This window comes from Mirounga angustirostris, unplaced genomic scaffold (assembly GCF_029215605.1).
Source record: "Mirounga angustirostris isolate CCGP_5_RB_7025 unplaced genomic scaffold, mMirAng1.0.hap1 SCAF_13, whole genome shotgun sequence".
Lineage (NCBI taxonomy): Eukaryota > Metazoa > Chordata > Mammalia > Carnivora > Phocidae > Mirounga > Mirounga angustirostris.
The window spans coordinates 80,870,255-80,897,747 of NW_026991721.1; the positions used below are offsets into that span (position 1 = coordinate 80,870,255).

General features: G+C 42.0%; 1 protein-coding gene across 9 annotated transcripts; it reads right to left on the reverse strand.

The window, feature by feature from the left end:
* On the reverse strand, window positions 1-27,414 carry ACAD8 (acyl-CoA dehydrogenase family member 8). Of its 9 annotated transcripts, none has more exons than XM_045894671.3 (13): window positions 27,247-27,383; window positions 26,518-26,614; window positions 23,762-23,857; window positions 21,900-22,000; window positions 20,645-20,814; window positions 19,732-19,841; window positions 19,256-19,332; window positions 18,717-18,854; window positions 16,900-17,035; window positions 16,707-16,804; window positions 16,205-16,357; window positions 15,447-15,549; window positions 1-9,954 (listed from the first exon to the last, which is right to left on the reverse strand). In XM_045894671.3, exons 4-13 carry the CDS (start codon window positions 21,993-21,995, stop codon window positions 9,902-9,904), a joined length of 1,134 nt encoding a protein of 377 aa, XP_045750627.1. In that variant the 5' UTR covers window positions 21,996-22,000; window positions 23,762-23,857; window positions 26,518-26,614; window positions 27,247-27,383; the 3' UTR covers window positions 1-9,901. The 9 variants fall into 9 exon arrangements, with proteins under 9 accessions (XP_045750627.1, XP_064433278.1, XP_045750628.1 ...); XM_064577208.1 differs by lacking the exon at window positions 26,518-26,614 and adding an exon at window positions 25,172-25,252 and having other exon boundaries at window positions 27,247-27,380; XM_045894672.3 differs by lacking the exon at window positions 26,518-26,614 and having other exon boundaries at window positions 27,247-27,387.
* Between the last annotated feature and the right edge of the window lie 79 nt (window positions 27,415-27,493).

The following is a 27,493-nucleotide window of genomic DNA, read 5'->3' on the forward strand; positions in this document are numbered from 1 at the left end:
ATCAGTAAGCAGCCAGGGACTGTCTTTAATGACTCAAAAAAAGCAGTCATTTAGAAAAATTAACTTTAGTCTTTGTAAAATGATTCATCTTCCCTTAGGCTAAAGAAGCAGACATGCTTTACCAAGGATTGTGATGGAAATTGAATTAAGCTTTGCCACAAACTTCTCATATTGATACTTTGCCCTTGAGGATTTTGTGCATGAAAATTTTACTCATGAAAGATGATAGTAATAAAAATAATTATTAGATAATAAAGGACTGCATGCTTAGATGCTTCAAAAGATGGGCCCATATACATATTTCTGACCTGTGGTTTTAGGAAATGAAGGATCTAGAGACTGAAATTGACATTGCTGGATCCTCTGTGTATATAAACCATGATCATCATAATATCTACAGCTCTCTATAATCAGATGAGGTTGAACTTTGGCTTATAAGAGAATTTTCCAGGAAAACCCATTAAACTGTTCATAGCTAAGAAAAAGCTGATGGCAAGATATAGGTAGTACTCTTTTCTTTTTGCCCAGGTATCCCTTAAATATTATAAAAAGGAAGGCTGAGGTTTTGGTCATATCCCACTGAATCTCCTCAAAAAGGACATTTCCTAGTCAACAGCAGAGAATCTATGGTGGAACTGAGACTTCATTCTAGTTTGGGACAGGTTGTTTGAGCTTAGAGAAACACAAGTTGGGTTGGAGAAGAGGAGTGAAAATAATTTTCACTATGAAAATGCTAAATATTTAGAAGGTCAATGACCCACTAACCCAACAGCTGTGCATGAAATGTCCCCAAATACTGCTGCCACTATTCTTACTGAAAAGGTGGCAGGTTCTCTGACAGTCAACACAAGGTGGCTGAAATGATGCTTGCCAGTCAACAAAAGGTGTGCCACAAATGTGTAAGAATGGGTAAGATAAATTGCAGATAATTCTTGGGAAAAATAATTCTGGAACATAGCTCTTTCTTACAGGAAAAATATGCTGGATTTTCCCATCAAGGAGAAAACTGGAAGTCCAACCAGTGTGTTCTTTGAGTGAGCAATCACCTTGTATGGGGTCCAGAGAGTTCTGAGTGACAGGTGGGTATTGGACAGAGATAGAAGCAGCAGAGGGTGGGGAAAAAAATTAGAGCATCAAGTGCAGCTGGACTTCAGCTTCAATTCCAAAGAATGTTGGTGGGGTCAGATAAGAGAGATAGAGCTGAATGGTCATAAACTGGCAAGACATTGAACAGAATTTAGTGAGAGCAATAAAAGGAGCAAATAAGTATTTGTGGAAATGCTAAGGCCATTTCCACAAATAGAACCAGATGTGAAAGTCATCAGGAGTCTGGTTGGTGGGCAGGGCTTAGATTTCCCTAACATTCTCTTTGGCTATCCTCAACTCCACAATTCTGACTTAATTGCACAAAGTATAAAGAAAGAAAATTTCCATAAGAGAAAATGCCTCTTTTTATTTAAACAATAAAAGTGATCAAGCAATCCATCCATAGTTCAGAACAATGCTGATATTGGAGAAGGAGTCTGACACGAGAACTGGCAAAATGTAAATGACTAAATTAAATAAGACTAAATTGATAAATTTCTACAAATAGTTAACTCAATTACTATATAATTACAGGTTTTGTTTAAGGCTCTCTAATGTACCAACATAAATGAAACTTTGAAAGCAGTTCTCTTTGAAAATAATTGTTTTTTTATAGAGAAAAAAAATTGTCTTCAAAACAAAAAAGTCCTAAGAATACAAGTACCTGCTAAATGTGTTAAGACATAAGCAATGTCATATTAAATGGTCATCTGAGCTATCAAAATAATAAAGAGTGACCATGAAAATACAGATAAAGAAAAAGCAAAGCCTGCTGAGAAGTCCTAATTTCTTTTTCTCCTCAAGTTTTTATTTAAATTCCAGTTAGTTAACATACAGTGAAATATTCGTTTCAGGTGCAGAATTTAGTGATTCAACACTTATATACAACACCCAGTACTCACAAGTACCCTCCTTAATACCCATCACCTATTTAACCCATTCCTCCCACCCACCTTCCCTCTGGTAACCATCAGTTGTTCTCTATAGTTAAGAGTCTATTTCTTGGTTTGCCTCTCTTTTTCACCCCCTATGTTCATTTGTTTTGTTTCTTAAATTCCACATATGAGTGAAATCATATGGTATTTGTCTTTCTCTGACTGACTTACTTCACTTAGCATAATACTCTCTAGATCCATTCACATCATGGCAAATGGCAAGATTTCATTCTTTTTTATGGCTGAGTAATATTCCAGTACGTGTGCTTGTGCATGTGTGTAGACCACATCTTCTTCATCCATTCATCAGTTGGTGGACATTTGGACCTCTTCTATAATTTGGCTATTGTTGATAACACTGCAATAAATATTGGGGAACATGTATCCCTTCAAATCAGAATTTTTGTATTTGGGTAAGTACCTAGTGCAGTTGCTGGATCTTAGGGTAGTTCCACTTTTAACTTTTTTTTTTTATTAGTTTCAGAGGTAGAATTTAGTGATTCATCAGTTGCATGTAACACCCAGTACTCACTACATCAAGTGCCCTCCTTAATGCCCATCACCCAATTATCCCTCCCCCCACCTCCCCTCCAGCAGCCCTCAGTTTGTTTCCTAGAGTTCAGCATCTCTTATGGTTTGCCTCCCTCTCAATTTTCAATCCAACTCCTTGGCATACAAGATCCTTTATCATTTAATATTGCTTATGGGAGTGGGGAAGGAGACACAAATCTTTTCAGGCCTCCAAGGGTCTTGATCTCCCCCTGAGGAATGCTATGGAGCAGCATGGCTTTTTTTTTTTTTTTAATTTTTTAATTGTTATGTTAATCCCCATACATTACATCATTAGTTTTAGATGTAGTGTTCCATGATTCATTGTGCATAACACCCAGTGCTCCATGCAGAACGTGCCCTCCTCAATACCCATCACCAGGCTAACCCATCCTCCCACCCCCCTCCCCTCTAGAACCCTCAGTTTGTTTTTCAGAGTCCATCATCTCTCATGGTTCGTCTTCCCCTCTGATTTCCCCCCCTTCATTCTTCCCCTCCTGCTATCTTCTTTTTTTTTTTTCTTAACATATATTGCATTATTTGTTTCAGAGGTACAGATCTGAGATTCAACAGTCTTGCACAATTCACAGTGCTTACCAGAGCACATACCCTCCCCGGTGTCTATCACCCAGTCACCCCATCCCTCCCACCCCACCCCCCACTCCAGCAACCTTCAGTTTGTTTCCTGAGATTAAGAATTCCTCATATCAGTGAGGTCATATGATACATGTCTTTCTCTGTTTGACTTATTTCGCTCAGCATAATACCCTCCAGTTCCATCCACGTCATTGCAAATGGCAAGATCTCATTCCTTTTGATGGCTGCATAATATTCCATTGTATATATATATACACCACCTCTTCTTTATCCATTCATCTGTCGATGGACATCTTGGCTCTTTCCACAGTTTGGCTATTGTAGACATTGCTGCTATAAACATTGGGGTGCACGTACCCTTTCAGATCCCTACTTTTGTATCTTTGGGGTAAATACCCAGTAGTGCAATTGCTGGATCATATGGTAGCTCTATTTTCAACTTTTTGAGGAACCTCCATACTGTTTTCCAGAGTGGCTGCACCAGCTTGCATTCCCACCAACAGTGTAGGAGGGTTCCCCTTTCTTCGCATCCCCGCCAACATCTGTTATTTCCTGACTTGTTAATTTTAGCCATTCTGACTGGTGTGAGGTGGTATCTCATTGAGGTTTTGATTTGGATTTCCCTGATGCCGAGCGATACTGAGCACTTTTTCATGTGTCTGTTGGCCATTTGGATGTCTTCTTTGGAAAAATGTCTGTTCATGTCTTCTGCCCATTTGTTGATTGGATTCTTTGTTCTTTGGGTGTTGAGTTTGATAAGTTCTTTATAGATTTTGGATACTAGCCCTTTATCTGATATGTCATTTGCAAATATCTTCTCCCATTCTGTTGGTTGTCTTTTGGTTTTGTTGACTGTTTCCTTTGCTTTGCAAAAGCTTTTTATCTTGATGAAGTCCCAATAGTTCATTTTTGTCCTTGCTTCCCTTGCCTTTGGCGATGTTTCTAGGAAGAAGTTGCTGCGGCTGAGGTCGAAGAGGTTGCTGCCTGTGTTCTCTTTTAGGATTTTGATGGACTCCTGTCTCACATTTAGGTCTTTCAACCATTTGGAGTCTGTTTTTGTGTGTGGTGTAAGGAAATGGTCCAGTTTCATTCTTCTGCATGTGGCTGTCCAATTTTCCCAACACTATTTGTTGAAGAGACTGTCTTTTTTCCATTGGACATTCTTTCCTGCTTTGTCAAAGATGAATTGACCATAGAGTTGAGGGTCCATTTCTGGGCTCTCTATTCTGTTCCATTGATCTATGTGTCTGTTTTTGTGCCAGTACCATACTGTCTTGATGATGACAGCTTTGTAATAGAGCTGGAAGTCCGGAATTGTGATGCCGCCGGCTTTGCTTTTCTTTTTCAACATTCCTCTGGCTATGCGGGGTCTTTTCTGGTTCCATACAAATTTTAGGATTATTTGTTCCATTTCTTTGAAAAAAATGGATGGTATTTTGATGGGGACAGCATGGGGTTTTTGAACCTTGCTCTCAAGGGCCTGAATTGTAGGCATAGACCCACTGGCTTGAAAAGTAAAGACCAATCTAAATACCTGGCCCACCACTGCCCTGTTCACTCAGTCTTCCCACTTTCCCTTGGCTCAAACCCTCTGTCACCATCCCCTCTCCTAAGCCAGGCTCAGTGAACTGCAGTGCAAGGAGTAGAGGCCACACAGGGCTGCCACCAATAGCAGGGGATGGGGAAGGCTAGGTCCTGCAAGTATAGTCTTTCATCAGGTGGTCAACTTAAATTTTTTAAATTTTGAAGTAATTATAGATTCACAAAAAGTTGTTAAAAAAAAAAATAGTGTATGGAGGTCCCAGGTACCCCTTACTCCTCCACCCCCAACAGTAGCATCTAGGAAATTGATATTGGTGCAATCCACGAGGTTTATTCAGATTTCACCAGTTATGTGCATGCTTACTTGCATGTATGTGTATACAGTTCTATGCAATTGTTTCACATCTGTGGTTTTGTGTGATGTTGGAGAACCTGATCAAAAAGATGTGACCACTGATTGACCAGAGAGCTCGACCTGGGCACTTAAGAGGTTCCCTTTTTAAAAATTTTTAAGATTTAACAGGCTGGTGCAGGCATCTACCTGTCTTGCTGCTGACCAAGACAAGACTCATATGTAAGTTCCCTTTGCTTATTAAAACTGCAACCTACCGGGGCACCTGGGTGGCTCAATTGGTTAAGCATCTGCCTTTGGTTCAGGTCATGATCCCAGGGTCCTAGGATTGAACCCTGTATCAGGCTCCCCATTCTGCCTACTTGTGTTCTGTCAAATAAATAAATAAAACCTTTAAAAACAAACAAACAAAAAAACCCTGCAACCTACCAACCTGGAATGGTCAGCCTTTCTTTGGTCTGTCCCAGCCCTACACAAAGCTGGTTTCAGATTATACCTGGGAAACTCCGGAGAGAGTTGCAAACTTACTTGTGGCCACCACCACAGGTTCACCCCCTACCCCCAGGCTCCCCTTTTATAGACCCTCTTTCCCTCCCCCAAGTCAAATCCCTGGCAACCACAATCCTGTTTTTCACCTCTATAATGGCATTATTTCAAGAATGCCATATGAATGGGATCACACAGTACACAACCTTCTGAGTTTGCTTTTCACTCACCAAACTTTCCTGGAGGTCCATCCAAGTTCTTGCATCTAGTTAGCTGACTTTTGATGGTGTGTCTTGCCTATTCCTAAAAAGTATTTGCCAGCAGCTACAATTAGTATCATATTGGTGGTGATGGCTTTTTTAGTCTTCATCTGCTCAAAAAACATTGAGCTCCTACTATATGTGAAGAATGAACCAAGAATAAAGAGATGAATCCAATATATTTCTGACTTACAACCTGAGTCTGGTGGAAGAATCTTATGGCCCATTAAGTCCACAGACTGGTTTAAAGATATATATATATATATTTTTTTATTCATGAGAGACAGAGAAAGAGAGAGACAGAGGCAGAGGGAGAAGCAGGCTCCCCGCGGAGCAGGGAGCCTGATGCGGGACTTGATCCCAGGACCCTGGGATCATGACCTGAGCCGAAGGCAGACACTTAACCGACTGAGCCACCCAGGCGTCCCAAGTCCACAGACTGGTTTAAAGGAAAAATGGAAACCAGTGATACTTTGAAATTTTCTTTAGAAAGGCCGGAATAGTGTGGGTAGCTCAGGGCCCCAGTCTGGGTGACAGCTGGGGAAGGGAACCAGTGGACTATCTTGGAGTATTGTTTATATAGCTCTTGAGGAAACCATAATGCCCATGTTAAAGTTGGGTGTGGGGGAAAGAACCAAACCAACACTGAGTAGAACTGCACTGGAAATAAATCACAGGCCCCCCTCTTTTCTAGAGCATGATGGCTCAGAATATCCTTCCTCCTCTGTTGGTGTGAAGAGAACTGGCAACCCCTCATTCTGTTCTGTGGGGATTAAGAATGCCTGATCAGAGAGAGCTAAGATTCCTTTCTGTTTGTGGTGATATAAGTGAATATTCTAGTTGCCCTGCCTGACCCAGAATGTCCTGGGCTTTGGATCAAGAAACCGGCTGAAAAGACAAGTAGACAGGAGGAAAAAGTAAAAAGACCTGAGTGCACACTTACCACTACCCTCAGTTACAAGTAACAGAGAGAAATCTGAGTCCTCCTGGAGCAGGAGGGAAAAGCTTTTGGGGTCCTGCTAGCGGTGTTGGATTTTGCTCCATTCCAAGCAATGAAAGAATATTGTCTATCCTGGCTCATTTTTCCCTTCTCAGGCAGTCCTTGCCACAGGCCACCAAGCAGGAGACTGGATTTTAATTGGAAAAACTTGTCCATTGGGCTCCCACTTAAGTGGCTTCTTTGGATCCTCCTCTCTTCCTTCCCATGGGAATCACTAATTGGGAATTGTTGGAGTGGGGACGCAGGGACCCATGCTATTCCAGTGTTTGTCATGACACTGTGACAGGCACTCCTCACCTGCTCACGCTTAAAAGGAGAGCATTCATTCATATGGTGTTTGGCTGATCATAACTCCTAGGCATAACAGCCTGAGTGCCAAATAGGAAACAAATTTTGGGTAGAAGAATATATATGGAGATGTTTAGATAAAGCAGAGAGGACAGACAATAGGAAATTTACTGTGAAACTAAAGCTTAAGCTCTGGGTCCCTTCTAAGATCCTGGGAGAAACCTTAGAAATCTGTTTATGTACGTATACGTTTCTGTAAAGTTGGCAAAGGGAAAATGCAATCCTGCCACTTACCTACCTGGAGAGAGGTAGACCAGAACTATTTGGTATTTAGCACTAAATGACTAGTAGTCATGATTCTAACTTTTTAAAGGTTCTTGGCAGAGATGTGTCTTAACCCTTCAGCATGCCACCTGTGTAAGTTTGAGCAGGTCACTTAATCTCTTTACAGTTCACTATGCTCACCTATAAAATGAGATTGATAATACTAATATTTGAGACTGCTTAATGTACTCTGTTCAAAGGCCTTTATATGGATTCTTTCACTTGACTCACCAATTATCCTATGAGGCAGGGATCCTTATCTCCAATTTACACACACACAATTTATAATTTAAGGAAACAGGCACAGAGAGTTTAAGTGTTTTTTTCCTTAAAGTCACATGGTTAGTGAATAAAGCTAGCAATCAAATCCAGATATGGGAGCCTGAATCCATAGTCCAGTCTCATAACTGAACAGTAACATTGGCAGTTGCTGTTTTCATCAGGGTTGTTAATTCAATTCAGATCAGTTTAACACAACAAGTATCTCAAGTACCTATTCATGCAAGGAGCTCCTTGTGAAAATCATGAGATATAGGAGATAATCCGCAGGAAACTACTTTGGAGAAGTCCTAGTGTTTTTAAAATAAAAGCATAACTAGATAAGCACTAAAGCAAATAAGTAAATAAGATATTTCTAATTTACTGAATCTTCAAAGGATGAAAATTTTAATGGGTGACTTAAACATTCCTCTGTTTAAAGGGACATATAATCAAAACAATTAGATTTCCCCCTCAACTGTAAAAGTATTATAAGGGAATATAGTTTAAAGAGATTATGAAGACAACTTAGAAATCCACTTTTCACTGAGGTCATCATGTTAGGATCACAAGACTACTTGTGCCCCAGCGCACTTTGTAAATGTGTTAGTACTTGGCATAGAGGTTTTCCTTAAGACATATTTGTTCTGCTCCTTTTGGCTTCATTTATGGAATGGCCAAATAAACAGTGATAGAGATTAGCTTGAATGTCCCTACGTTCTTGCCACAGGGGTCAAATCCCTTGCTAGGCTGCTGGGGAACTGAACTCTGAATAGTAATGGAGGGTGACAGAGTGAATTGCATTTGTAATAACTGGCATTTCATTAGTCTCTTATGAGGGACACAAATAGTAAGACATTAATATAATACCTATTTTTGCTTCAAATCTGAACAGAAGCCTCAGAAGTGAATGCTAGAAAGCAGCCCAATTACGAGGGAGACCTTCATGTTCCATGTTCCACAGCAAACATTCTAAGCATGGGTCTGTATCTGTTTACATCCTCTTTCCTTTACCTTCCAAGTTCAGGCTCGAATTGCCTCTGACCTTAATTACTTCCAGAACCTACAGACTGGACATGCCTTATCTTTGTCTTTCCCCTCCTCATATTCATCCTGCATATGCCTTCCAGAATGTTCTTATCAACAAATTATCTCATTATAGCTTCATTAAAACTCTTCTCATCTTCTCCACTACTTATGAAATAAAACCCACACTTTGGCTTTCATAACTCTCCATCAACTCTCCATCCAGATTCAACTTATATTTTCTTTCCATCCCATGCCAAGCCCAAAGCACAACAAAATAAAGCTGCAAACAGCTCCTACACCAATTCTGCACTTTTCCTGCCCCTCGTTCCCCCGTCTGAAACTGACTTTCTTGGTTCTCTTTACATATTACACATTTTCATAAAAGTTTAATTTTAATTTCTACCTTCTTTATGAATCTCTTCCTACTTTATCACTTTTGCCAGATAACTCTCTCTCTTCTATATGCCTATCATTTCCTTGCACTCAGATAGAAAGAAAATATGCTCAAAGTACTTATCAGGAAGGGCTATAGAAGCTTGAATACCATTCTTAGACCACATGCTTCTAAAAAAGAAAACAACAAACATTCAGAGTTCCAAATAACTTCAGCCCTTGATATTCAGAAAGTGTACAAGTGCAGATATACCCTAAATCACACCTAGGAGTAAGGTTTCCCAAATACTCATTTTATCATGATTTACATTCACAGGAGTACTACAAAGGAAATGCAACCCACAGAAACCTTCTGCATCTTTAGCAGAGCACAGGAAAAGATAGGAGAGCATTTTTCCTCCATTTCTCCTTTCCCACACCTTTGCTTTATCATCAGGAAAAACCCTCAATGGAAGGGTTCAGATCTCGGAAGAGAGATTCAGTGAACCACCAAAATGCAGACAAATCAAGACAACATGTATCCAAGAAAGGACTCTGACTTGGTGGTGAGTCTTCCCTGGTCACCTTTTTGCATTAGGAAAACAAGGTAGTGTGTCTTCTTGTGACAATCTCAATCAGGGCAGCTCCTTTAGTTCTGCTGAGGACTCTGTCCCAGTCCTATAGCTGATGCTGCTCCCAACACTCTGGGTCCACCTGGAAGAGCTCAGCCCTTCAATCTAATCCATGCCTCATCTGCAGTCCACATGAAACCTCTGATTCGAGGTGTACATTAACCATCACGCCCGAACATCAAGTCTGGGTGCTACTCCTGAAACAGGCTTCGAGAGATCAGCATCCTCATCACTTCATTGCTACCTGCAAGGGGGAGGAAGAATGAAGGACTTAGTTGCAGCGAAGTCTCAGAGCTTGGTAAAGCTTTAACCAAGGGGCTCCAAGCCTCATTCAGGGTCGTAGTGGATATAAACCACAATTGTTGCTTTAACCCTGAGTGGGATGGGATTATTACAGACTTCTCTCCAAAGTACAGAAAAATGTCAGGAAGTAAGGAATAAATTTGCTCTTTTAAAAACATCTCACCTGGGAGAAGGGAAGATGCTGAGCTTCCTTCCTCCTGTGGACACACTAAGGCTGCAACTATGTACAGCACAACTCACTCTGAGAACCTAAACTCTAGCAGAACAGCTATTCCATAGCTAATGATATAAAGAAAAAGCCACATTGAGGAGGGCAGGAGGGGCAGAGACTGTCCAGAACCAAACCCACGCACAGTGACCCACAAGCAGGAGGCTATCACAGGTGTGGAGGTCCTTCCTGAGGAGCCAGAGGTTCAAGTCCCACAGCAGACAGCCCCTGCCCTGGAGATCTTCACTGGGAAGATGAGGCCACATATTGTCTGGCTTTGAAAATCAGTGGAGCTTAACTCTAGGAGAGCCCGGGAGCTACAATAAACTGAGACACTACTCTCAAGGGGCCCACACACAGTATCAGTCACTTGGAGCCCAGCACGGAGGCAGCAGTTGGAAAAGCTCCTGGGTCATACATGGGGGAGGTTTAATGACTAATTTTTGGGTGTGTGCCAGAGGCGCAGGGATCTGTAGGAACTTTCTCTGGGAATGGAAATGTTAGCAAGTGCCATTTTTCTTGTACTTCTACAGCTTAGTTAGCCAGATGCTTTGGGAGCAAGATCTGACACCCTCCTTGCTACCTAGATGTTTCGGGAGCAAGATCTGACACCCACCCTACCTTGCTAGTACTGCTTGCCCCACCCTGGCGTTCACCTGCAGACCTGCCTGGCTCAACACACTCAACCCAGAAGATGTCCCTCCAAGCAGGTACTAACCACCACACCTGGCAGGCAACCTCAGTGGGGACTGGTGCCTGCCCCCACCCAAAGTCACTGCTGCCCACTAACACACCCACAAGACTCACAGGTGGGCCTAGCAGCCAGCTACCAACACGCCCATGGTAGTCACAGCCCAGACACAACAGCACGACACATGCAGACCACACAGGGGACACCCTGGGAGTGCCTGATTCTAGTGACCAGAAGGGATTGCACTAGGGATTGCCCCCAGGATGCGTTCCATACAGGACATTACTTTCAGGACCAGGAGAGTCTGGCTTACTTGATACACAAAAACAAAAATGAGGAGACAAGAATATGCTCCAAATCAAAGAACAAGACAACATCTCAGAAAAAGAACTGAACAAAACAGAGATAAAGAATCTACTGGATAAAGTTTCAAAATAATGGTCATAAAGATGTTCAGGGGCCTTGAGAGAAGAGTGGATGAACTTAGTGAAAATTTCAGCAGAGACAGAAAACATAAAACAAAAAACAGCTGAAGAGTACAGTAACTAAAATGAAAAAATACACTAAAGGGAATCAACAGCAGATTACAGGATGCAGAATGGATCAGCAATCTGGAAGACAGGGCAGTATCAAGCATTTGAGCTGAGCAGCAAAAAGAAAAAAGAATTTTAAAAAAGGACAGGTTAAGGGACTTCTGGGACAACATCAAGCACACTAATATTTGCACTATTGGGGTCCCAGAAGGAGAAAAGAGAAAAAGGCAGGAAACTTATTTAAAGAAATAATGGCTGAAAATTTCCCTACTCTGGGGAAGAAAACAGACATCTAGTTTCTAGAAGCACAGAGAGCCCCAGACAAGATAAATCAAGGAGAACCATACCAAGACATATTACATGAGATATTACATGTCTTGGTATGGTTTTACTGTATATATATGGTTAAATATATATATATAGTAAAAATTACATATAAAGAGAAATCTTAAAAGCAGCCAGACAAAAGCAAATAGTTATGTACAAGGGAAAACACCCATAAGGCTATGAGCTGATTTTTTCAGCAGAAACTTCGTGGGCAGAAGAAAGTGGCATGATATATTCAAAGTGCTAAAAAGAAAAAAGCCTGCAACCAAGAATAGTCTACCTGGCAAGGAGAGATAAAGAGTTTTCCGCGGGAAGCCTGCTTCTCCCTCTCCCACTCCCCCTGCTTGTGTTCCCTCTCTCGCTGTGTCTCTGTCAAATAAATAAATAAATAATCTTAAAAAAAAAAAAAAAGAGTTTTCCAGACAGGGGCGCCTGGGTGGCTTAGTTGGTTAAGTGTCCAACTCTTGATTGCGACTCAGGTCATGATATCAGGGTCGTGGGATAGAGCCCTGTGCTGGGCTCTGTGCTCAGCACAAAGTCTGCTTGTTCCTCTCCTTCTGCTCCTTCCCCCTGCTTGCATGCTCTCTCTCTCTCAACTAAATAGATAAATAAAATCTTAAAAAGGTTTCCCAAACAAAAGTTAATGGAGCTTATCATTACTACACCGACCTTACAAGAAGTGTTAAAGGACTTCTTTAAGTTGAAAAGAAAAGGCAACAACTAGAAGTAAGCAAATTATGAAAAAAACATTTTCACTGGTAAAAGCAACATGTGATATAAATAGTAGATCAATCACTTATAAAGCTAGTATGAAGGTTAAAAGAAAAGAAAAAGTAGTAAAATCACTTATATCTAGAAAATTATACAATGGTATAAAACTGGAAATCAATTACAAGAAAAAAATGGTAAAAAACACATGGAGGCTAAACAACGTGCTATTAAACAACAAATGGGTCAATAAAGAAATCAAACAGGAAATAAAAAAATACCATGAGACAAATGAAAATGGAAAGACAAGTTCCAAAATCTTTGGGACACAGCAAAAGCAGTCTAACAGGCAAGTTTATCGTGATACAGGCCTTCTTCAAGAAACAAGAAAAATTGGGGCACCTGAGTGGCACAGTTGGTAGAGTTAGGGTCATGAGTTCAAGCCCCATATTGGGGGTGGAGCCTACTTAAAAAAGAAAAAGGCAAGAAAAATCTCAAATGTACAATCTAACTATACATCTAAAGGAATTAGAAAAAAGAATGAACAGACCCAAAATTAGTAGAAGAAAGGAAATAATAAAGTTCAGGGTGAAATAAATGAAACAGAGACTAAAAAAATAATAGGGAAAAGATCAGTGAAACCAAGAGCTGGTTCTTTGGAAAGATACACAAAATTGATAAATCTTTAGCCAGACTTACTAAGAAAAAAAAAGAGAAGTCAAATGAATAAAATCAGAAATGAAAGAGAAGTTACAACCAACACCACAGAAACATAAAGGATTATAAGAGGCCACCATGAAAAATGATATGCCAACAAACTGGATAACCTAGAAGAAACATATAAATCTCTAGAAACATACAATTTTCCAAGACTGAATCCGAAATAGATAATCTGAATAGACTGATTATGAGTAACAAAATTGAAGTGGCAATCAAAAAACTCCCAACCATGAAAAGTCCAGGACTGGACAGCTACAGAGGGGAATTCTATCACACATTTAAAGAAGAGTTACTATCTTTCCTTCTCAAACTATTTCAACTGTTGAATTACTGTGTTGCTCACCTGAAACTAATATAATATTGTATGGCAACTATACTTCACATAAAAAAAAAAAAAGTACCTACAAAGTACAGAAAAAGCCCCAAAGGAGATTTTTTGGACTTACATATAAAAGGAATCCAAAATATTAATTCTGAATGTGGAAACATGAATGATTTTTTTTTTTTTTTACTTTTCCTATACTTTATAAGCTTTCAACAATAAATATACCAATTTCTTTGGTAATCAGAAAAGTGAATTTTAAAAGAACAAAAATATTTTCCCTGAAAGGAGGGGTCAACTTCTTGCTCCATTTTTACAGTGGCTTTTAATGCAAAGAGAAATATGAACCCCCATGAGGAATGAGTAATCACACACCTCAAATAAAATCAAATCTAAATTTGCAGATTTATCCTATAACAAAGTTCACAATGAAACAAAGTGATACCAAAGTGAGACCAGTGCCCCAAATTTTCTGTAAGTGGATGATGGCATGGCCTCAAATAAATGTACCTGGCTTTTCCCATTTCTTCTTTTTTTTAAATTTTTTTTTTTTTTTAAGATTTTATTTATTTGCGAGAGAGAGAATGAGAGACAGAGAGCATGAGAGGGAGGAGGGTCAGAGGGAGAAGCAGACTCCCTGCTGAGCAGGGAGCCCGATGCGGGACTCGATCCCGGGACTCCGGGATCATGACCTGAGCCGAAGGCAGTCGCTTAACCAACTGAGCCACCCAGGCGCCCCTTTTCCCATTTCTTCTTACAAGGTTAAAAGGCAGAGTCAGAATAAAAGTGAAGTCTCATGTTGTTAGACAACAAAGTTTACCCACTAAACTTGTCATTCATAAATGCTGGGTAAGGAAGTAACTGCAGGAATAATCAGAGGACAAAGCCTATGGGGAACTTGAGCACCAGTGACTGAGCTCATTGACATATTTCAGGGATGAGGTCTGCAGAAGAAAGCAGACTAACTTTTAGAAGCCTGTGATTTGGACATACCACCAGAGCAGTGGGTCTCAGAGTGTGCTTCCCAGATGCGCAGCTGCAGCCTCACTTGAAAACTTGGAGATGCAAAATTCTCAGGCCTACCTAAGACCCACTGAGTCAGAACCTCTGGGTGTGGAGCCTAGCAATCTGTTTTCACAAGCCCTCTGGGTGATTCTAACACCTCCTCAGGTTCAAGAATGCTTTGAAAATGACAGAGACCAACACCCACAGCTCTCTCCTGTGCCTCCGTGGAAGCAGCCCAACATTGCATCACTGAAAGAGTCACTTAGATAAGCTTTTGCCCCATCTGGCTCTCCTACAGGATAACCACTCCTGTCTGCCTATACCCGCTGAGACAAGAGTCATGTAATTTCAAGACTTCTGCACTGGTGTGGAGTGTGGAAAAGGCCATGCTCTGAGCCAGCCTCTGGCAGTTTACACATTTTCCAGCCTAATCCAGTCTGTGATTGCCGAGAAAATAACCATATGATTTAGTTTACTGAAAAATCCATTAGCAATATTGATAGAGATATCTTCAATTTATAGAGGTTGCTTGTGATCAAATTAGCTTACATTTGCCCTGTACAGAAGTTTTGGAATCCCTGAGGACCAAGTACTTCATAAAAGTTAAGAGTTACTATTGAAGTTTTCAAAATGCTTTCCCATATATTATCTGGTTTGAGCGTTCTCTAAAATTTGCAAAGAAAAAGAGCAGAAATGGAGTGATTTGATAGCTTACCCATGGTGACAAAGCAGAGCCTCCAGACTCCCAAGCTAGTGCTCTGTATGACACCCACAAACACTTCCAGTGCCGGGTTAGGAGGAAGGCAAAAGACAGACAGGGCCTGATGGAACCCTCAGAACCAGTCAGCATGGGGACAGACAGGCTGAGGAAAGTGGTGATCCTATAAGCATTCTGGAGAACAGCTCTGGCAATTTTTACCTTCTAGGATTTGATGGACCCTGGAGTCCCGCACATACTGCTGAACAGCATAGTCCTTCAGGTAGCCATAGCCTCCATGCATCTGTAAAGCCTGGTTGCAGATCTTCAGGGAGACAGGGATTAGACATCTTTGACTGGGGGAAGACTGTGGAACATATGGCTTCTCTTTCTACCCCAGCCCCCAATCTGGCAGCCCGCTGTAAACTAATACGAGGAAGAACAACCTACAGATAACCAGCCCCCAGCCCGAAGAGGGGCTCTGTATTCTGTGTGGTTAGACAACAAGGGAGGTTTACCTACTAAACTTGTCAGTTCCCACCAGGCAGGCAACTCAGAGAGCTCTGCCTTTATTGCTTTATTATTTGCAGGGGACAAGCTGCCCACAAGCACTTTGGCTGGGATTATGTGAGGCTACCTATAATGCCATCTAGTGGCAATGTAGCCTCATGTGGAAATAGCTCTGCCCTTGACATTTTAAACAGAGCACAGTGCTAAATTTGAGCAAGAGGCACTGGGCTGCTCTGAACCTTCCTTCAACGGCAGTGTCTCATCTAGAACACAATCAAATGACAGTGACAGAATGCAGTGTGTAATGGCACGGAGCAGGTAAAAAGTCAGCTCTGAGAGCTCCCAAGCAGGCCTCTCATGAGTTCATTTATATGCTTAAGCTCCAGGGGTAGACTAATGGCTCTCAACATCCCTGGACCTAGCAGCTGCTCCTTGTCCACCCAAGACAGCTAGAGGACATCATCACGCACAGCAAAGCATTCATCTGTAGCGAAGAGCTTGGCCATGGAGCAGAGGGCCACTGCATCTTCCCGCTCCTCCTGCAGAGCCACCGCTGCACTGCGGATGATCAGCCGTGAGGCCACCAGCCTTGTTGCCATATCAGCCAGTTTGAATTGCAGGTACTACAGCAACAGGGGATAAGAGAACCAGACAAGACAGACAGGCCTAGACCAGCACCTGATCTGGGGCCCTCTATAAGACACCTCTCATGAGGTACCTTTTCTAACTGACCCCAAGCTTCAAAGTCCCTGCCTCTTCTACAGAGCAAATGCACTGCCTTGTGAGTTCTAAGCCTACTTTGTTTGCCCTGCGCTTCAGTGAAAAAGATTACTGATAAAATTAGAACACAAGTTCTAAGATGGGGGCAAAACTCCAGTGAGGACTCATAGCCTCACCCTCCGAGAGAATGTGGGCCACAGAGCAGGTCGCAGGCAGAGTGGAAAGCAAATGCAGGGGCCTCTGGGAAATTACCTGGTTACTGGCCAGAGGCTCTCCAAACTGCTTCCGAACACTGAGATGGTCTCGGGTGAGGATGACTGAAGCATGAGCAGCTCCTAGGGAGCAGGAAGCTAGAAAGGAAGAGTGCCAACATTTCAATGAGCCAGGACAGTGCTGCTTTGCCCCAGCCCGGCTACCTCCCTGCCCCATCCTGCTGTGTTCTCACCAACATTGATTCTCCCTCCATTCAGTCCTTTCATGGCAATGACGAAGCCCTGTCCCTCATTTCCAATTCTGTTGGCCACGGGCACCGCACAATCTTCAAAGATCACGGCGCGCGTTGGCTGTGAGTTCCACCCCATCTGGCAAAAATCAGGGACTGTATGGCTGCCCAACAGGGTGGCATTCAGGGCAGCGACTCTTCTCTTCTACGAGCCCCTGCCTGCCTGTCCAATTTCATCCCATGCTGTTCTCTTCTTTGCTCACTACTTTTTTTTTGTTCCCTCAATAGGCCATCTACTATTGTCTCTGCCCAGAATTCTTCTTATGTTGCTTCTTCTATACTCTGGATCTCATCTCAAAAGTCATGACCTCTGGGAGTCAGCCCTATTACAGACGCTTTCAAGCTCTCCTCAGTGTCCTATCAATCTCCTTTATCTCTTTTGTAGCACAGAGCATTACCAGAAGGTACCTTGCTTATTTACATGTCTGTTGTCCATCCCTGCTTGCTGACAGGTAAACTCTATGAGGGCAGAGCTTTGTCTTTGTTCACTGCTCTACCCCTACTGTTTACAAATGCTTGGTATATAGTGGGCACTCACCAGCTGTCAAATGAATACAGAGGTGTCCTTCCAAATTTCCCTTATATTAAAAAATATATAAAGCAAAACTAATAATTAAAAAAGAAAGATAAACGTATATACTTAAAAGGGAGAGAAAGCAGAAAACGAAAGGAAGAAAAGATATACTTTTTGTTTCTGGAATTTATTTGTGATTTTTCTCTAGGCACGAAATTTGACAGCTTTGGTAATCCTGTCAACAGACATCACAAATACTGAGATGGATACTACCTATGTGTGTTGAAACAATCATCACTGCCTTTATAAGCACAAACAACCTAAATTGGTATAACTCGATCCTGTAAAATTATGTGTCAGACTATGTAAGTCAGTCCATGTTGTATGACCCAACAATTCTAGGAGACATTCCTAGAATTAAGATATTCTACAGCTATATATCTTACATATCACATATACAAGTTATATGCCACAATTACAGCTTATATACTTTATACAGATAAGACAACGTAATGTGTCTTGTAATTTCAAATAAGGCTAGGAGTAACTTCTGTATCCTCCTTCACCCCAGGAGCCAGCATGCTTTGCATAGTAGGAATCTAGTAAAAACCTACTATACTAATAAATGAAAAGGGGCACTAAAACCTCTACCTCTTCGCAGTTTATAAAGTATCGGGAAAGCTCATGAGGGGAAATATGGAAACCCTAGGAGCTATGAAAGGAGAGTATAGTTAGGGGTCATTTCATTACCTGATTTCTCCCCCCAAATCCTAACTATAACAGTATATATTGGAGGGGTATGATTATTCTGGTCCCCCGGCCTAACAAATCTGAATGGGTCTCATCTTACCACCAGCTACAGCTATGGAATCACACTTCTACTATTCATGGTCTGGCTATGGGATTGCTATATCCTAGGAACGTCTTTTCAAAGCACCTATAGAAACACTCTCCCTCTTACATGACTGAAACACTCACGATCATCTCCAATGAGTTTTATTTTATTTTTATTTAAAGAAGAAAAGTGGCCCATATGCTTTTCATCCGAGTAGTCACCACCAGATCTGTAAGTATTTCTTCCTGGGATAAAGGAATGTGCCAAAATAAGAAGCTGAATAAGAAACACAGACCAAAAGCGGAGGTGGTATTTCAAGGAATAGTTTACCTAGAACAGAGGTTGGTCTGGCAGGTGGCAGACTCTTGGATTGTTTGAACTTGAATTGTTTCCTGTCCAATAGCCACTCACCTTTTTTTCCTTCTTGCCAAAGCTAAGGCCAGGGGTCCCCTTCTCCACAACTATACAAGAGATGCCTTTGGGGCCTGACCCTCCTGTTCGGCACATGACCACGTAGATGTCTGATTCACCTCCACCACTGATGAAGGCCTGAGGGTTGGAGAGGGGGTATATAGGGATCAGGAAACACATCCGTCCCTGGAGCCTAACACCTGGGAAAGCAATCAGAGTCCTTCTGACAGTAGGACACTAAGAGGCATGATGGCACAGAGAAAAGAAGGAGAGGTAAAAAGAACCTGTGCTGACTGGGGAATCAGGGATCTAGCTGATGAGACTATAAAAAGGACAGACAGAAAGGAGCGAGATTATCTGAACTCAGATCAGAAGAGTGAGAAAGTGTAGGTAAATAAAGGGAAATAGGTCAGAGGTTCTCTATTCAATGTGTAAAACTCCTAGGAAACATTAACTCGCAGATAGCAAGGATCCAGGCAATGTCAGCATAAAGATGGGCACAATCTCTAAGGTGTTCTGTAAGATGGGCATGCTGGTACCTTGGAACCATTGAGGATGTAATGATCTCCTTGTCGTTTTGCTTCGGTCAAAAGGGAGGCAGCATCACTACCACTTCCTAAGGCAGGGATCAAAAGGAAGCAGAGAGGGTGGGAGAGAAAGTCAGTGAAAGTAAGGGGGCCGCAGCATGGTTCCACTTCCAAGGAAATCTTCCCTTATAACCAACAGTTCAGCGTTTCACACTTTAAAATGCAGACAGCTGGAGGAACTCTGTATTTGGTGAAAACTGTGGACAGCAATGAGACCATTTTCCATCTCCCAGCACACTGAGTACAAGGAGGCTCCAATCTGCAGCCTGGAGAGACTCTGCCCTACAGCCCTCTTAGGCTTGTGTTCCTCCATGACCCAACTTCGTGGTAAACAAGGGTTGTACATATCGAGGGGACAAGAGAGTGCTCAGTAACTTCGCCTGAGCAGCATCCCCTGCTACGTCTTGCTGGCGGTACGGCAAACCCACCTGGCTCAGTGAGGCAGTAGGATGCAAACTTCTCCATGGTACAGAGCGGTGGGCAGAATCTGTGCCTCTGTTCCTCACTTCCAAAGGTATCAATCATCCAGACACACATGCTGACAGGTACCCCAAGAAGAAAAGATAATGACAGAGTTAATATGGAGAAGAGGAAATCTGAGGGGGGAGGGATGGGAAGGAAAGCACAGGCAGCAAAGCACAGTGAAGAGGAAGAGAGAGTGGGAAGAGAAAAGTCACCACTGAGAAGATTCGACTTTAAAGGAAAGGCCTGGGTTAAAACATATTCGTGGAACACGTACTACCCAGAGATAACCAGGGCCAAAGTGTTTCTCACTTGGATGTTCATGCCGCTTCTAGGTTAAATGAGTTCCCTAAAAATCAAAGTTATATGTACTTTGACAAATTCCTGGGGGCTTCATCCTAGGGATTGAGGAAGACGGGAACAGGGCCCTGACCACTCTCCTGGAGATGTCTGTTTGCTTCAGCTCAATCTAGGATTTGGGAGAAGGCGGACAGACCTTATTCTCTAAGCAACATACAAGATGGCAGATTCAAGTTCAAAAGGCAGCAGCAGACCTAGAGTGAACTTTTTTTCTTTTTTTGAGGGAGAGAGTGCATGTGCTCGCAAGGAATGGGGGCAGCAGAGGGAGAGAGAGAATCCCAAACAGGCTCTACACCCAGTGTGGAGCGTGACACAGGGCTCAATCCCATGACCCTGAAATCACCGCCTGAGCTGAAATCAAGAGTCGGACACTTGACTGACTGAGCCGAGCAACCCAGGTGCCCTGTCTGGTTCCTCAATGACAATCAACTTGAAAAGATGAACTTTCCCAAAATTTCCTGAAATTTCCCAATCAACCCGATGAGAACTTCACTGTGCTCACCAAGCTTTGGCACTCACTTGTGGATGCTTATATAGGCTGTGGTGCTGGTGCAGCCTGTAGCCAAGGCCTCAAAGATGACAGATGTATCGAGCCGTGACAGTCCAGACCCACCTACATCTGTTCGTACGTAGATTCCCCCAAAGCCGAGCTGAGCAGCTTTCCGCATTGCGTCCACTGGGAACAACTCCTACATACAAAAGAGAACAGGGTCATCAGTAAGGGATTCACAGATGGACTTTTCATTAAAGGGCACAATGAGGGATTAAGATGTTTGCATTTGGGAGAGTGTATATATTAACTTAATAGGCTATTTGTTATCTATAGTAGCAGTTAAAATGCATTCAATAATCTCAGATCTCAGATCTGTACCTCTGAAACAAATAATGCAATATATGTTAAGAAAAAAAGAAGAAGAAGAAGAAGGTAGCGGGAGGGGAAGAATGAAGTGGGGGAAATCAGAGGGGTAGATGAACCATGAGAGACGATGGACTCTGAAAAACAAACAGGGTTCTAGAGGGGAGGGGGGTGGGAGATGGGTTAGCCTGGTGGTGGGTATTGAGGAGGGCCCATTCTGCATGGAGCACTGGGTGTTATGCACAAACAATGAATCATGGAACACTACATCTAAAACTAATGTTGAATCGCAAATCTGTACCTCTGAAACAAATAATACATTATATGTTAAAAAAAAAAGGAAGAAGATAACAGGAAGGGAAAAATGAAGGGGGGGAATTAGAGGGGGAGACAAGCCATGAGAGACTATGGACTCTGAAAAACAAACTGAGGGTTCTAGAGGGGAGGGGGGTGGGAGGATGGGTTAGCCTGGTGGTGGGTATTGAGGAGGGCACGTTCTGCATGGAGCACTGGGTGTTGTGCACAAACAATGAATCATGGAACACTTCATCTAAAACTAATGATGTAATGTATGGGGATTAACATAAGAATAAAAAAAATAAAAAAATAAAAAAATGCAAAAAAAAAAATGCATTCAATAAGCACTGGTTTTCCCGCATTAAAGTTCCTTTTAATTATCCATAGAATTGCCTTGGTTTTACGACTGTCTAAATCTTTGCACAATTCAAAAACAAAAACAAAAACAAAACTAGTCTCTACAAGATGAAGACAGGAATCACAACATTACCAGTACTTTCATTTGCAGTAAGAGTTGTGCAAGGAGAATAAACGTGGAACAGTGAGGACGAAAAGGGGATGAAGACAGGGTCACCACAGGAGGCCTTGGTTGGAACGTGTAGCCACAAGGAAAATGCCCACCTTCTGGTCCCACTCCGCCATGTTTGGAGCCATCTCCCGGGCAGCAAAGTCAAAGGCCACTTTCTGAAATTCTTTCTGCTCTTCATTCAGTCCCATGGTAGCTGGGGGCAAGATTGCATATATTCAGTTCTAGAACAGGGGTCAGGGAAGAGTAGTGCCAAGGTCAAGAAACATGAAGTTGAGACAGGGACGTGCTGTAGCATTTCTCTTACACAGTATAACCTTTAACACCCATAGAATGGCCTTGCCTACCATTAGTGAGTTCTCTGATTTATCATCTCCTTTTCCCTTCTTCTTTCCGCCCCAGTGGATCAGCTGGCTTCATTTACCTCCTAAGTGCTTATTCTTTCAGTACTCTTATTTATCTCTTCCTCCTCATAAATCCACATTAAAAAATAGTAAACACACTGACCCTCAAATTATGGTAAATATATTTTTTTTTCCCCTTTAGGATGCCCTACCTTTTCTGTATTGGTATCCTGGGAAAATCTGTCCTATCTATGAATCTCTATAGCTGTCTGTCTGTTTCAACATATCCATCTTAAAAGATCAATTGGAAAAGGAAGATGTGTATACTTTGGTTTACCTTTCAAATTAAGGAAAAGATCCTCTAATAAGGCTGTGCATTTGGCAAATCTCAGACATTCACTGATAAACATTGATGATGAGAAAAAAGTCTTCCAGTGTTGAAAACATGGTTAAGGCCTTACTGTATCAGTTTTTACCCAATGGACTCAGAATTCTCAAAACATTTTTTATCATAAACCATCAGTGATGTGACTATGGGTAATTCCTTCACTTTTGTGTTTAAGATACTTAAAAGCTAAGGACAATGAATTGACTGACATCAACAGGTAGGTAGTGTGGCCTCATTAGAAGTTTCTCTCGAAACTTAAACATCTAATAAAAGACTACACCATAGTAGTACTTCATCAGAGGTGACACTCTTCAGGAGAAAGAGAACTATATCTACCAACATAAACAGAATTACTATCAATTCACAATATCATTACTTCATACATTTTCTTTAAGTAGCTAGTTGCCCAAATGACATGAATACCATTTTTTACAGATTTTTTAAAAAACTGCATACAGTAAGATCAGGCTGAATTAGAAAGCAGACATCCAAGTCAACTAGCTAGTTAAGTAAGGTGTAAAATATTTTGCCTGTTTTGCAAAGTGATGCAGACTTCCAGGTAGCAGCAGGCCAGAGCTGAAAGTAAACAGTCTAGGCAAAGCTCCCATGAAAACAACTACCTTTTGGGGATAGCATAGCAAATTTAGAAAAGACGGGACCACAAATCCTGGGAGCCTACGTCAGGATCAGCAACATACACAGGGTGAATCAGACTTACATTGTTCATATTTATGTCTCTTTTGTTGTCTCTTACTACTGTCATTTTGAAAGGATCACCTGCCGAAGGTGTGTAAGAAAAAATAGAGTGTATGCCTATACTTTTCCAAGTGAAGCCCTGAGGTGCAGCGGTGGCTGTAAAAGGTAAGGCGGAAAGAAGGGCGGGGGTCTGTATTACCTTCTCAGGTTTCATCCTTTAGTGCTAAAGATGTGGTCATTATGGAGTGATGCTAAAGAGTGTTAAAGTAAGACTATGGAGCCACACTCGACAATAATTTATTTCAGCGCCTAATAGTGATGCACAATCCTTCCAATAGAGAAGAAGAGCAGACGGCAGAGTCTGTTTCTCTAGGGCAGGCAGCATGGGGAGCAGTAATGGCTGGCTATGTGAGCCAGGAGAAAGCAGTCTGTCTGTATTAGGGAAACTCAGAAAGGAATACTTGTGAGGATTAGACATTAGGCTACTTTGAGAAGCCTAGAGCAGAAACTTATGTTGGTTGTTACTCACAGGAATACAGTTAGGGATGAACACTTCACAGTTCCTGACTGAGAGTCCGGTTATTTGTTTGCAGAAGTCTTGCAGAAATGCTCTTGTAGATCATAGCTCAAAGACCATTCACAAAAGAATAATTATTGAATGTCTACTATGGAACAGTGCTGGGGTTACAAAGATGAATACAGTCCATTCACACAAAGGCTATCATAAATGGTAATAATGTAAATCTTACAGTATAAAGAGAGGTGCTACAGAATTTCAGTCCCAGCAAGACCTCAACAAACATTTACTATTATTATTATTAGAGTAAAACAAGTAGTTCAAGAAACAAAATGTTTAAGAAATAGGTTTGAATTGCATTCTAAGTAAACAACAGGGAATAGGTGTATGCAAATCTTATGTGCAAGTATATACAACATAATTACACATTTTGAAATATAATATCCAACCCAATTTTTGATAAGGGAATGCTAATAAAATGAGAGCGCTGCTTGGTGGAAAAAAAGTAGAAAAGGCAAGTTAAAAAGCAAATTATACACAAGAAAGCATGGTAACCAAGTAAAAATACCCGCGGGCCCAGAATACATTAAGAACAAACAAAACAAAAACCAGACTTCACGAAATTGGCCGAGTTACTAGCAAGAGTTCAAGAAGCGAACACACACAGTAAAATGTAAAATGGCAAAGCTAAACAGAAAAAGGGCCTGGGGCTCCTGAGTGGCTCAGTCCATTAAGCATCTGACTCTTGATTTTGGCTCAGGTCACGATCTCAGGGTCATGAGATCCAGCCCGGGTTGGGTTCTGTCCTGGGCGTGGAGCTTGCTTAAGATTCTCTCTTTCCCGGATGCAGAGAAAGGGGAACCCTCCTACACTGTTGGTGGGAATGCAAGCTGGGGCAGCCACTCTGGAAAACAGTACGGAGGTTCCTCAAAAAGTTGAAAATAGAGCTACCCTATGACCCAGCAATTGCACTACTATTTACTCCAAAGATACAAATGTAGGGATCCGAAGGGGCACCTGCACCCCAATGTTTATAGCAGCAATATCCACAATAGCTAAACTATGGAAAGAGCCCAGATGTCCATCGACAGATGAATGGATAAAGAAGATGTGGTGCATATATAAACAATGGAATACTACTCAGCCACAAAAAAGAAAAAAAAAAGAAATCTTGCCATTTGCAACAATGTGGATCGAACTAGAGGGTATTATGCAAAGTGAAATAAGTCAATCAGAGAAAGACAAGTATCAGATGATCTCACTGATATGTGGAATTTAAGAAACAAAACAAAGGATCATAGGGGAAGACAGGAAAAAATAAACAAGATGAAATCAAAGAAGGAGACAAACCATAAGAGACTCTTAATCATAGGAAACAAACTGAGGGTTGCTGGAGGGGAGGGAGATGGAGGAATGGGGTACCTGGGTGATGGACATTAAGGAAGGCATGTGATGTAATGAGCACTGGGTGTTATATAAGACTGATGAATCACTGACCTCTACCTATGAAAATAATAATAAGTTATTGTTAATTAATTGAATTTAAATTAAAAAAGATTCCCTCTCTCCCTCTCCCTCTGCCCCTCCCACATGCCTATACATGCACACGCTCTCTCTGTCTCAGAAAAAAAGAAAAGAAAAAGGGCCCAAAGGACTTGAGGAAACCCTTCACTGTATAGCAACCTAAGTGTAAGCAATGGGCAAAAAAAACCAAAAAACAAAACAAAAACTCTAAATAATATAAGAATCTTTAAATGCATCCCAAGTAGAAACATAACTAGAGAATCAACAGTTTTATTTGAGAGTCTTGATGTTTCAAAGAATGCTTGGGACGTTGCGGCAAAGTGTAGTGGAAGAGCACTAGACAAGGAAGTTATTAAATGCACAACTTCTAGTAAGTCAGGTTATCCCAATCAACTTCGGTTATCCCACTGTCAAATGGGGCTGCACTAGACACTGAATAAATTTCCTCATCTGCAGAATGAGGCAAGTATGCATAATGAATTTATGTAACATATATTAAATAAAATACAAATCATAATTCTCTTAAAAATCATTTTTCACTTATTAAAATATGTAATGAAACAAATGTTAGTTAAGCACTCCCATTAATTTGATATTCTAATATGGAGAATGATACATTGAAAAGGCAGTTTCCTTTCATTTTACTAGTTAAGAGGTACTTTCTTTTAAAAAGGTGTAAAAGTACCTCACTGGCTGAAGCTACACAACCAGCTGCTGGAAATACTCCAGCATATGTAAACTATTCGTTATTATTTAATACTAGCCTATTAAATATTTAATCTATTTGTTGCCAGGACAACTCCTTATTTGCCTTGGTATCCGCAAGGGTGACCTTGTTTACCTAATTCTAATTGCTAGAATGGACAGCACCTTGTGAAGGAGTTTTAGGACACCGAGAAGAAAACGGTATTCTATACTAGTGTATGTCATAGATCTGGGTGTCAATCTAAGGGATGCATACCAAATCTGTTATAAAGAAGAGCGACATTTATTAAAAAGAATTTTTTTTCCAGAAGAAAAAAAATGAGGCACTGGACAGAGTCACAAAGTGGCTGGGTATTCCCAGTGGGCCTAGGCCCCCATCACTCTCCGTTACTCACATCCAAATTATTTGCCTGGTGCCTGAAGACATTCAGGTCTGTGTACTGTGGGTAGTTTCCCACTTTCAATAATAATTATTTTTCAACGGGAATTTCAACAGTAAAAGTGTTTTATAACTACAGGTGGTAAATCACAAAATTTACCTGATCAGATCTTCTATCACTTAAAGAAGTAACAGTGCTTCATCTACCACAACCAGCCCCAAGCTATTCACATCTTTACTACCCGACTGTAAATGATCTAGGATTAAGACAAGACAAGACAAAACAAAGTCAGGAGTTTCTATGCACCCACTACTTATCTGAAAGTAAGGATAATAAGAGAATCTGCCTCAGAGTTGTGAGGATCATTACCAAACCCTTGGTTAGTGTATTCATAAGTAAATCAATTTACTTATTAAACCTGATTATCAAGAGGCTGATACTACGTTTTTGGAAGACCTGAACAATTAACAAATATCATCAGCCACAAAGGTTAAGTTACATTTTCCCATCTTCATTTATCTTCAGAGGGCCCTGTGACGTGGGCAGGAGGGAAGACAGCTCAGAAGCCGGGGGACCGCCTGCAGCACGAGTTTCGGACGCCAGGCTTCCCGCGCAGGAGTTTGGGGGCCGGTGAAGAGTACCAGAAAGGCCCAGGGGCGCAGCAGATGGAGACCGCAGGGAGTGAGGGCGGCCAGAGAGGCCAGCCAGGTGGACAGAATGGGGACACCAGCCGGCAGAGGAAGCCCACTCGGGAGGGGGCAGGTAGGCCTGGCGGGGAGGGTGGCCCAGGTGACCGCCCAGGGCGAGCCGGCGGTGACTACCGCTCTGTGGGCCCTCAGCCCTCCCCGCCCGGGGACCGGACACCTGCACCGGCGGGGTGAGTCTTACGATCTATGCAGGACACCAAGCCCCGGCGGCCGCTCTCGGCAGAACCCCGCAGAGCGCCGCGCGGGCGGTGGAGCCACCCTCTCAGCCGCCAGCAGCCGCTCCGCAGCATGGCAACAAGCTCTCCTCCAGCCAGAACCCGCCGGCGGTGGACCGGCGCCAGCGCATCAACCAGGCCCCCCAGTGCACCCTGGGAGCTGTAGTGCGTCCGGCGGCCCTCACGGCCCGGACTCAGGCGGGCCTGCCCGAG